The sequence below is a fragment of the Plasmodium relictum genome (genome assembly GCF_900005765.1).
Source record: "Plasmodium relictum strain SGS1 genome assembly, chromosome: 9".
In the NCBI taxonomy this organism is placed as follows: Eukaryota; Apicomplexa; class Aconoidasida; order Haemosporida; family Plasmodiidae; genus Plasmodium; species Plasmodium relictum.
Window position 1 is genome coordinate 1,143,855 of NC_041687.1, and position 12,920 is coordinate 1,156,774.

The window sequence follows — 12,920 nt, forward strand, 5'->3', positions numbered from 1 at the left end:
ACATATATTTATAAAAGTTTAAGTTTTTTAATCCTTTAAATATTATAATTTTCATACCATTTTTTATTATCTTGACATAATTGTGCTTCTACTTTTTATGTGAAAGAAAAAAAAAAAAGGATTGTCATCCTAAAGGATTTTTCAAACACAATAAAAATTATTTTATTAAAACAAGCATAAGCTTAAATAAGAAGTTAAAGGCTTTTTTTTCATCCAATTTTTTTTAAGAGAGTAAAAAGAGCTTAATCATAAAAATTTGAATTCATCGTTAATAAAAAAAAAAAAATTTATAATTGCATTAAATTAATTTAATGAACAAATATATATTTGAAAACATAATAATTTAAAAAATATTATCAAAGAAAAGTTAATGCATGAAAAATTTATAAAAGATGTTGATAAATAGCTATCTGTTATGTAAAAATATATAACAATAATTCCAAAAATAATTGTTACATAAAAATATAACAGAAAATAAATTTTTTTTTTTTTTTTATTAAAATATTTTTAATACATCTTTGAAATAATACAAAGACTAAATTAAATTTATCTTATATATATTAATTCATTTTTATTTCTATTATAGTAAATTTCTGTTTTTTTTTTTAATATATGTTTAATTTTAATAGTTGTACTTTATAATTTAACTATTGCTTCAATATTTTTTTTTTTTTTTTTTTGTTATAAATTTTAATATAAATATTTCTTAACATATATCTAATGAAATTAATACTAATTTTTATACATCTTAAAACCTCAAAAAATCCTCTAACAATTTCTACATACAAGAAAATAGTCGAAAAATAAAAATGTAAATTTTTATTCAAATTGAAAAATGACATGTTTGATGGTTAGAATTTTATTTTCATATTATTTAGGAAAAAATTTAATAAATAAAGTATACTAAATATTTTATATTATTAATTCTAAAAAAAATTAGAATTAGTAATATATTTTTATATAAAAATAATTTTTTTTTTTCGGTATTATATTATGTATAAACAAATATAATCCTTAAAAATATTAAGTATAATAGTAAAAATAAAAACAAAATAAGTATATAAGGTTTAATAGCTTTAATTAATCATATATTTATCGGCATCTTTTAATTTTTATCATATAGAAAAAAAAAAGAAAAAAAAAAAGTTGATGTATTATTAGGACAAATATTAATACAAATTGTAAAAAGGCTTTTTATAGTAATTGAAACAATAATAACCATTTGTTAGATTTTAAATAATAATTAAATTAATATTATTAATAATTTAACTAATAGTATTAATATTATTTTTAATGATAGTTATAATAATTGTAGTAATAACCGTAACAGTATGATATTTTTTAAAATACAACAAAATAATACAATTTATAACAACTCATAGATTTAAATAATTAAATTAGAATAATTAAAAAAAATATTTCAAATTTAATTTTAAGAGGAAAAAGAAAAAAAAAATTAGTAATTGTGTTAATAAAATAGTTGAAAATGTTATTACCTTGTTATAAACAGGTGTTTTAAATATATAAAATATTTAACTGTAACAATATATAAATATTTTAGTTTATTTTCATATAGTTAAAGTAATTTATGAAAATAAACAAAATGTAAAAATGATATACTAGTAACCATATACACTCGTATATATGTCTATTACTTTTGTAATATATATCCTATTTTAATAAATTTTTTTTCAATTTTTTATGAATAATTTTATTTTTTTTCCTTATTTTACTTCGAACTATATATATTTATTTTATTTGGAATGAAATTAAATTTTATCTTTTTTTTTTTTTTTTTTTGACATGTTTTTTTTTATTATTTTTTTTTTTTACATATATATATATATATATTTTTATTGATAATGATAATTTTTTTTTTTTTTTTTAAATTATATGTACACATATTTTTATTGAAAAATTTTTTTTTTTCGATTATTTTTACATGTATTAGATTTTGTATGCATATTTTGATTAATTTCATATTTTTTAAATAATATTTACATTTTCATTATAAGTATATAATTTTTTTTATAATTATAAATTTTAATTATATGCATAATTTTTTTCTTCTTGGGTAATCATTCTTTTTTTTGTTTTATAATTAAAAGAAAAAAAAAAAAGGAAAATGACAGTTCTAAGTGCAGTAATAAGTACAAAAAGCAAGATACTTGTTTCCCGTCAATTTCGAAATATTAGTAAATGTGATTTAGATTCTTTAACTATTCCATTTCATAATCTAATTGAAAGAGAAAGAAGTGATCATACATATATAGAGACAGATAAAGTGAGATATGTATATCAACCTTTAGATAGCATATATATATTTTTAATAACAAATATAAATTCTAATATAATAGAAGATTTAGAAATAATAAAAGTACTAAGTCAAATAATACAAGATATATGTCAAGGAAATATTAATGAAAGCACAATTTTAAAGAAATGTTTTACTATAATTTTTTACATAGATGAATTAATTAAAAATGGAGTTAGAGAAATAGTGAACAGTAATCAAATAAAAACATATATTGAAATGGAATCCCACGAGGAAAAATTGCAAACAATAATTAGAGAAAACAAAGAAAAAGAAGAAAAAGAAAGAAGAAAATTTATTGCTTCAAAATTAGAAAAGAATAGGCAAAAACAAAATAAAGTTAGTAGCAACAGCTTTCTTTCAAATGACTTAATTAGCAATATAGATTATAATAGTAATATTGATATATATAAAAATGAAGAGATTAATATGATAGATGAAAATTTTAATTCTTATAAAGGAATGCAGTTATCTAATAAAAAAGAGAATGTTAGAATATTAAATGTTGTAGAGAATAAAGTAGAAAGTAAGCCAACTATAAATGTGAATTCTATTTTTGATAAATCAGTTAATGTAATTATAACGGAAAATATAATATGTACATTAAGTTCTGAAGGAACATTATGTGATTTAGATATTCAAGGTGCTTTTAATTTGCAAATAAATAATAATAAATATTCTAAGGTTATAGTAGAATTAGAAAATGATTATTCAGAAAAAGCAAAAATACATCCAATATTAGATAAAAATAAATATAATTCTAATATACTAGAACTAAAAGATAAAAGTAAAAGTTTTAGAACTAACACTATATATCCATTATTGAAATGGAAAATAAATCATTTAAACGATTCTTATATACCTTTGAATATAAGTTGTTGGCCATGTGAAGACAATGAAACAACATTATTAAATTTAGAAATTGAAAATAAAAGAAAAGGCAGTGATGAAATTATGTATGACTTAAATGTTAATATAATGTGTCCTTCTTCTAGCCAACCTCAAATTATAAGTAAAGATAAAGGTATAATTGAACATGATGGCATTTTATTAGCATGGAAAGTTGGTACTTTAAAGAATAATCAAAATTGTCAAATAGAAATCTCTATTCAGTCAAAATCCGAAAGTGTATTTCCCTTTTCTGTTGAAGCTAAATCAAATATTTTAGCTCACAAATTAAATGTAAAAATATATATATATACTTAATTCTTTTCACATATATATATATATATATATTTTATTTTCTCTTTTTTAGGTTTTAAAGATCTATGATGAAGATACAAAAGAAGATATAGAATATGAAGTAAAAAAAAATATAACTTATCTCTTTACTATAAACAAATAATTTTATATTATAATAATTTAAAAAAAAAGTTGTAAACGTATTTTTTCCTTTTTTTGTTACATTAAATAATTTTAATTTGTTTAAAAATGGCAAAATGTGCAAACTTAAAATTAGAGGTTATTTTGGTAAATTATTTGTAATTTAATATTTCTGTTCTCTCTCTTTTTTTTTATTTATCCAAAAATATAATGAAAAAGGTGGTTAAGAAGAATACTTTTATTTTAATATAAGTAAGAATATTATGTATATTACATCTTTAGAATTTTTATCAAAAAAAAGAAATAAATAAAAAAGAGGAAAATTATATATGGGATTTAAACAAATATAATACAAAATTTGAAATTTATAATGATTTTTTATTTAGATAATATGAATGTAGAACTGTATATAAATTGACATCCTATAGATAAATAAGCTTATATACTTAGAAATATAATTTTAATATAATTTTTATTTTTTTTTATTTTATTTATTTTTCCTATTTCATTTAATTTTTTAATATTTATTTTTTGTCGTTTCTTTTTTCACTAGTTTTTGTGCCTTTTTTTACATATTTTTTATATACAGATTTATATATGTAAAATTAAATGTATTTTACTTAAATAAATCTATTGATAGACATTCTATTCGATATATGTATATATATATATATATATATATATATATATATATATATATGTTTTTTAAAACGATGAATTCTTGTAATTAATTTTTAAAGAAAAAAAAAAATTGTATTTTTAAGATAAAAACAATTATTAATATATTCATTTTGATAATAAAATCAATGAATCTCAAAATTAAAATTAATTGAGGAAAGAATCAAAATCTTCGTAGAAAAATAGAATTCAAATATTATACATTTATGACTATTAATTATTGGTGAATAAATTAATATATATATATATATATATATATATATATATATATATATATGAAATAGTTTCAGACATAATATCTTTGTTCTTTTTTTATCATATAATATTATTTTATTAACCGAAGTATCTTATACTTTATTATATAAATTATTTAATAAAACTTTTAATATCATTTTACATTTATAGAAATATCTTTTTTTTTTTTTCCTTGTCTTTCACTTTTTCTAATATTAAAACATCTATTATAAAGTAGGAAATTTAATATTTTTATATTTTTTTTTAAAAAAATAAATTAAAATAAAGAAAGCATTATTAGCACATATAAATACATGCTAATTAAAAAGTTAAAAAAACAATGTTAGATAATCATTAAGAATAAAAGAATATCAATATAAAATAATAATAAAAGTATAAAATTTTTAAAATTAAAATTTTTTTTTAATTTCATAAATGTGTGAAAAGGTAGAAAGCGGTTTATTTTATAAAGATTGCAATTTATATATTGGTGAATATATTCTACAAGATAAAATACAGAAGGAAGATAATTTAGAAAAGAGTAAAGATGATATTAGTAAAAAGAAAAATGATTTACCAAAAGAAATTTCAAAAAATATATATGATGAAAAAGATTTATATAAATCAAATAAAAAAAATGAAGAAATTGATAAGGAAAAAAATAACAATGACAATAAAAATGATAGTAATATAATTTTTCATGGTTATGGAAAATATATTAAGAAAAATGAAATTTTTGTGGGAGTTTTTGAAAAAAATGCATATAGAAAAGGCATATGGATAAAATATAAAAATATTCATAATTTGTTTTTTTATATGAATATACATGAGATGATTTTAAAAGAAGAAAAGAACATAAATATAGAAAACTTCAAAAATTTATTATATTTACCTTTAAAAGAAATAAATATATACATTGGAGAATTTGATGATAATATGTTTAATGGATTTTCTTTATATTATTTCTATCCTTTTTTATATGTTGGTTATTTCATAAATAATTCAATGACTGGATATGGTTATATATTTCATATTTCATCCCTAAATGAAATTAATTACTCAAAAAAAAATAATATTTTTTCTTACAGTAATTTATTCAATTATTTGTTTGTAAGGGAAATGAAAAGTGAGAAAAGTACAAACGTAAAAGACAGTAAAAAGAAAAATGAGAAAAACAAATTGGAGGAAGAAAGTGTAGCAGAAATAAAAAGTGTAAATGAGAGAAAAAATGAAAAAATAGATATACAAAACAACAAAAATAGTGATGATATTAAGGATTCTGAAGATGATAATTTACAAAGAAAATTATTATTCGACAGAATATACGAACAATTAGAAAAAATGGTAAAAGAAATAAACTACAAAGAAAGTAATGATAATAAAAGTGAAAAAGAAAAAAATAAAGATAAGAATAATTTAATAGACAAAATTGAGAAAGACATATATAAAAATTTGAAATTAAATATTAAAAAAAAAAACAGAATAAATAAAATAAAAAAAATTTTGCAAGAAAATAAAAAAGAAAACTTCTTTGACATTTTTAATTATATTACTTATGATAATTTATTTTTTAAAGGTTTTTTTTATAAAAATAAATTTTCTAATAATGATAAGGAACAAACAATATACAAAAATATGTTTATTCAGTTGTATAAAGATAATATTATTAGTAAAATAGAAATGATTAGAAATAATATATTGAATGATTTAAAGCCTGATGATATACACATTAGTGAGCATAATGATTTGTACGTATTCGAAAAAAAAAGAAAAATTATCCTTAAAAAAAAAAAAACTGATATTAAAAATGAAGTAAGATATGATATCAGAAATAATATAAATGAAGATATAAAAGAAAATTTAATATATGAAAACTTAAAGAATCTCGTTGACTGGACTATATTAAAAAATATTTTTGAATTGACGTTAAAAAATAATATTGAATATTTTATAGATGTAATTACCGATGAAAAAATTTTTAAATATAAAAATAAATTTAGAGAATTAAATATTGAAGAAAAATACTTAAATAAGGCTACATTAAATTTAAATGGATATTTTCAATTAGTTATATTAAATTTTAAGTGTAAAGGTGAAATACTTTTTAATTTAAATACAAGTAAATGTAATTTTCAAAATATATATAAAATAAAGATATTTTTAGTCTCTTCTGATAAATCGTCTATTATTAAATATAACACATTTAACTTATATTATATCTTTGTTTATGTGAGAAACTTAGATAAAAAAAACAAAAATAAAATAAAAAAAAAAAAAAATTAATTATTTTTTTTCATTTTTGTTTTATTCTAATAAACTAATAAAGTTATGTGCAAACAGAAAAAAATAAAATAAAATTAAATAAAATAAAAATAAGAAAATAAATAAACAACGAAATGCTATAAAATAGAGAAAAATTGAAAATATTAGAAAAATAAAAAGAACTGAAAACTATTTTTACATATTTTTTACTTAAACTTATTTTTATAATTATATATATTATCAATAATAAATATATATATGAATAATTTATTTAATTAATATATTTCTTTTAAAATTTTAGAAAATTATATAACTAAAAAGAATAATTTTGAGATGTATTTTTTTTTTTTTTTTTAAATACAATGTAAATTTTATAACAAGATATTGGAAAATCATTTGAATTATAATATATTTTCAATGAAATATATATAATTTTTAAAAAATTTATTTTATATAGTTATTTTTTCCTTTTTAAATTATTTTATAAAATTTAAGATGAAAAACTTAAATCATAAAGTTGTTTCAGAAGATTTTTACGACAAACAAAATACAATTTCTGTTAGAAAAAAAAAAACAAAAAGTTTAAATTTTTTTATAAATACACATAATTAATGAAAAAAGAGTTATTTTTATATATATTTTTTTTTTATAATATTTTAAGGTGCTCAATAATATATTTATATACTCAATTATTGTTGGGTCTTGTTTAATAAAGTTTCCTCAAATAATAAAAATTATTAATAACAAAAACGTTGTTGGTATATCATTTGTAACGATATATTTAGAGGTAGTATTTAAAAAAGAAATATATATATATATATATATAATTATTATGAAAAGAATAAAAGTAAAATAAATGTAAAAAAATTTTTTGCTACAAATTATTTGATATTATAATAATAAATATCTAAATATAACAAATTTTTATCATAATTTTTTAGTTATTTATAGCAAGTTCGTTAATAGCATTTTCCATAAAAGAAAATATAAATATTAAATTATTCCTTGATGTTATTCTAATAAGTTAAATATATCGATAGATATGAATATAGATGATTAATAAAAATAATAAAAACTATAAATGAATGAAAAAAAAGTGAAAATTACTTAGACATTTATCTTTTTTCTTTCTTTTTTTCTTTTTTTGCATATATCTTTGTAGACACACAAAATATCTTTATAGTATTATTAATGTGGAGATATAGCAATAAATATTCAAAATTTACTAAATTCATTAAAATTTGTTTTTATGTATTCTTGAATTTATACTTGATTTTTGGTTTACCAAATGTGCTTGTTCCTTTTTTAGGCCTTGTATCAGCTCCAATAAGTAATTTATTAAAAAAAAAAAAAATAGTATTTTTAAGTATCATACTAGCTAAATAAATGTAAAATAAAAAATTCATGTTCCAATATGTTTAATTTATAATTTCTGTAAAAAGAGTAATTGTGTAAATATATTAATTTTATTTTTAGGTTGTTTTTCAAAAATACCACAAATTTATTTAAATCATAAAAATAAAAATACAGGAAATTTATCTCTTATAACATTTTTTTTTGTTTTTTTGGGAAACTTAGCAAGAATATTTACTATATTTTTTAGCTCAAATAACAAAATTTATTTAGTATCAATAAAAAAAAAAAAAAACTATAAAAATTTATTAGTATTATAATTATTTATAAACTTCCTTTTTTTTGCTTAATTATAATTTGTAATAATTCTTTTTTAAGGTTAACTGTATTTTTATCTGCACTTTAAATTTGACAATTTTGCTTCAAGTAAGATAACTGAATTAAATGTAATAATATATCAAAAAAACTTTTTTCATTTTTCTTTTTTTTTATAGATTGTTTATTATTGGAAGAATACAAAAAAGGTTTTAATTCAAATTAAAAAGGAAAAAAATATATGAATAGCTAATATTTTTTTTCCCCTAAGTAAAAACAATAACATTGGACAATTATTAATAAATTTCTTTTTTCTTTGCAAATAAAGTGGCAATACATAAGTTTATTAAACCAAAAAATGACCATAGATAAACAACCTTTAAAAAAAAAAATTTTATTATTATTTATTTTGTAAATTTTTTATTTTAATATTAATTTTTTTATTATTTATGTAAAAAAAATATATGATTGTTTATTAAATTTTAATGTTTCCTCTTTAAATATTTATTTATTTTTTTTTTTTTTTTTATTCTTTCTGTTAATTTATACTTATATACATTTATTAGTTTATTAACATATATATATATATGTTTTATTTTTTTCTATTATACCTTGATACTGACAACTTCGCTAACCCTGAAAAAATCAACAATGAATCCTGGAAAGAACGTTCCTAATAAAAATATAATCATATATTTATTTATATACACATATATATATGTTAATAAATACATTTTGAGTTTTCAAAAGTGGGCAATTTAATTTTACCTAATGCATATCCAAAAATATTGTACAAAAACATCGAAAAGGCTGAGGCAAAAGATCTTATTTCAGATTTAACAGTTGATAATATTATTCCTACAAAATAAAAAATAATACAATAAGACATATAAAAAAAAAAAAATGCATATTTTATTTTTAAATAAAAAAAAATAATATATTTTATATTAAACCTGTTATAGGTGGCAATAACATTGCACCAAATAACAAAATTATCCATGTAAACATTAACGTGAATTTATAGTTGTCAAAAATACAAATCATCAAAGCTAAAAAGAAAAATATATACATATAATTGTGCTTATTAATTCTTAAATTTTAAACTTATATATTTACCTAAAAGAAATGTTAAAAAAGAATTGAAAATACAAAAATATAAAGTTCTTAATCTATTTTTGTATTCTTTATATCCACCAATAAATTTATCTACAATTTTACTTCCTATTAATATTCCTAAAAGTGCATGCCATAAAAACCATTGTAAAAAATTATAATAATATTCTTTTGAAAGTTTGTAACACTATGCATATTATTTTTTAAATGTAAAAATTTTTTTTTTCTTTTTATGATTTTTATTTCATTTCATTTTTTTTCTTATACCTATAACTGGGGCGGTCAAAGAAGTACCAATAAAATAAAACATAGCTTCTAATGAACCAATATTTAAATAATTAATAAAAAAATTAGTTGACCAAAAAAATATTCCGATAACAACAAAAAAAAGGTTACATAATGAGAAAACTAGCCAAATATATAATGGACACCTAAAAAAAAAAAAAAAATTATATACATATAAATAAGAATACAGAAAAATAAATGTATTTTTAAAAAATATATATATAAATAATTATATAAATATAATTTACTTAAATATTGCTACAATGGATGAAAAAAAGTAAGTTTTTTTTATTTTATAGTAAACTCTTTTTAAGTAATTTAATTTCTGATTATTCATTATGCTTTTTTCATAATTCACATTTTCTGAAAAATTAATATTTTGCTCATTATATAAACTATTAAAATCACTATTATTTTTTGATACATAAATAATAATAGTATCATTATCGTATATATCTGTAGTTGTATCATTATCATTATTATTGAAAATACTATATTTAGAAATATTGTTTAATTTATGATTTTTTGATATATTAGATATGTTAATAAATTTTTTTGGTATAGTAAATAAAAGTATAGAAAAAAGAATTAAAAAAAAAGCTTGAATTAAAAGGGAATACATCCATGAAAAATTAAAAAAAATTAATAATCCAGTACATAAATATCCTACTGTTATTCCTATAATTGTTGATATATGAATTAGACCCAACCAAAAAGTTAAATTTAAAGATGGTGCATATTCATGAGTCCAAACAGGAAAGTAAATTATTAAAACAGAATGTGTAATTCCATATATAAATCTTAAAAAAATGAAAAAAAATTTATTAGTACAAAAAAAGCTTAATAATATATTTATGGTATTTAATAGCATTGATTTTAAAATAATTTTTTTTTGATCATATTTTTGTAATATAGTTGCTAAAAAAAAACTTGCTATGGTTAATCCTATATAAGGCATAGAACCTAATAAACCCTGTAATGTTATACTTAAATCAAAATCATCAGTAATTTTATTTAAGGATATTGGTAATATACCACTATCATAATTAATAAAAACATTTAAAAATAAGAAAATGACAAATGCAAAAACAAGAAGTTTCTTATTTTTTTTTTCATCTAAAGCTAATGCTTTTATAGTATGATATTTATTCCTCCATTTAAATAAATCTTCACTGTTATTTATACTTTTTAAAATACTCATCGATATTTTTTTCTTTTTTTTTTTTTCTTCCTTTTCATTGCTTTTACTTACATATCGTATTTTTTTTGCACTATTTATTATTTGATATTTTAAATTATTATTAAAACTATTCTTCCTATCATTTTTATTTTCATGTAATAATGAATTTATATTTTTATTCATGTGTCTTTTCTCTTTTTTAGTATTACAGAGAATGTAACTATAATTTTCTTTGTAATTATTATCAACAATCTCACAGCTACTATTTTTTTTTTTATGCTTTTTTTTTTTTTTTTTCTTTTTTAAAAAGTTATTTATTAAATCTATTTTCGATTTTCCATTATAATTATTTACATATATGCCAAGAATTTCATTTCTTTCATTTACATTACTATTATGTAAATCATTTATATTGATATTATTTAATATGTATGTATTACCATTTTGCTCATTAAAATCTTTAATATAACTTAAATTATTTTTTTCATTCTGTTTGCTATTCATTTCGTCATTATTTAAATTATTTTCTGTATCTTCATGCATTACATATTCAAAATTATTCATATTTTTTGTAGCAAACATTTTGTTAAATTTTTTTTTTTTATGACTATATTTATTATCATAACGATCATTATTACCGTTATTAATAATATTATTATTTTTATAATAATTATTATTACTACAGTAAGTGTTATCGCTATAATTGTTATCACTCATATCAAATATAGAAAGCTTTATATTTGTATTTTCTTTCTCAGATATGTTTTTATCTTTTTCTATACTTGTATTTCCATTATTAATGAATTCTGAACTTTTACTTTTTTTCACAAGTCTATGTACTTTAATGTTTTGGTTATATTTGTTATTTTTTATGCTTGACACAGATATATAATTTTTTTTTACAAAATTTGGAAAAACTTTCGAATTTTTTTTTTTTTTTTTTTTAATGCTTTCATTTTTATCACCTATGCTATTGTACTCGTTGAATTCATTACTTTTTAAAATTAAATCATCCTTCTTTATTATATTAAGAAAATTTTTTTTTTTTATATAACTATTATGTTTACTTTCTTTTGAAATTAATTCTTTTATATTTTCATAATTTTCATCTGATCTATATTCGTAATTTTTTTTATGGGATTCTTTATTTATTTCCTTTTTTAAATCATTTTTAATATCTTCAGAACATTCATCAATATTCACATTAAAAGTGTTTGATGATTTACTGTTATAATATTCTTCTCTAGTAATAAAATCGTCTACATTGTCTTTTATTAAACTTGAATAAACATTACCTTTATTTATCTTCAATTTTTTTTTTAAATTATCATTCATATTTTCATGAATAAAAAAAAAATTACTAAAGTATATTTTAATTTCAAAAAAAAAATGTTAAATTAATAAAAAAAAATGTAGAGAACAGTTGAGAATAACGAATTAAAATTAAATATGAGAAACGACAAAAAAAAGAAAAAAAAAATAATGAAATAAAAAAAATAAAAAATATATGAAAACGATAAATCATATTAAAATTAGTGTATTCATATATATGAATTATAATATTTATTTTAGACCATGAATAAAATAAAAAAAAGGAAAATAATGGATTTGTATTTAAGTAAAAATTATAACTTATAAAAAAAAAAAAATAATAATAAGGTGTAGACAACTAAAAAGTAATATTGTAGACTTGTTTTTTTGAATTTATTTTTGGATTTTAATTATAAAAAAAATTATAAAACAAGCAAATTAAAAAAAAAAATTTTTGGTGTATATTATAAAAATTAAAATTACTTTGTAATGAAAAAAAATATATTTATATAATTATTTCACAAAAAAAAGCCTTGCAAATATTTTTTTAAA

At 16.9% G+C, this 12,920-nt stretch overlaps 4 protein-coding genes across 4 annotated transcripts; 3 read left to right on the forward strand and 1 right to left on the reverse strand.

Moving 5' to 3' along the window:
- Positions 1-2,125: 2,125 nt before the first annotated feature.
- On the forward strand, positions 2,126-3,659 carry PRELSG_0932300 (coatomer delta subunit, putative; the record flags this gene model as incomplete). Its single annotated transcript, XM_028676768.1, has 2 exons — positions 2,126-3,496; positions 3,570-3,659. 2 exons carry the CDS (start codon positions 2,126-2,128, stop codon positions 3,657-3,659), a joined length of 1,461 nt encoding a protein of 486 aa, XP_028533224.1.
- Positions 3,660-4,984: 1,325 nt separating this feature from the next.
- Positions 4,985-6,832, forward strand: PRELSG_0932400 (conserved Plasmodium protein, unknown function; the record flags this gene model as incomplete). Its single annotated transcript, XM_028676769.1, has 1 exon — positions 4,985-6,832. One exon carries the CDS (start codon positions 4,985-4,987, stop codon positions 6,830-6,832), a length of 1,848 nt encoding a protein of 615 aa, XP_028533225.1.
- A 474-nt stretch (positions 6,833-7,306) lies between these two features.
- On the forward strand, positions 7,307-8,599 carry PRELSG_0932500 (conserved Plasmodium protein, unknown function; the record flags this gene model as incomplete). The annotated part of the gene is made up of 6 exons (XM_028676770.1): positions 7,307-7,369; positions 7,473-7,598; positions 7,753-7,834; positions 7,974-8,141; positions 8,288-8,436; positions 8,543-8,599. 6 exons carry the CDS (start codon positions 7,307-7,309, stop codon positions 8,597-8,599), a joined length of 645 nt encoding a protein of 214 aa, XP_028533226.1.
- A 176-nt stretch (positions 8,600-8,775) lies between these two features.
- On the reverse strand, positions 8,776-12,392 carry PRELSG_0932600 (major facilitator superfamily protein, putative; the record flags this gene model as incomplete). The annotated part of the gene is made up of 7 exons (XM_028676771.1): positions 8,776-8,856; positions 9,091-9,152; positions 9,248-9,337; positions 9,433-9,528; positions 9,596-9,712; positions 9,860-10,023; positions 10,126-12,392. 7 exons carry the CDS (start codon positions 12,390-12,392, stop codon positions 8,776-8,778), a joined length of 2,877 nt encoding a protein of 958 aa, XP_028533227.1.
- Positions 12,393-12,920: the final 528 nt, after the last annotated feature.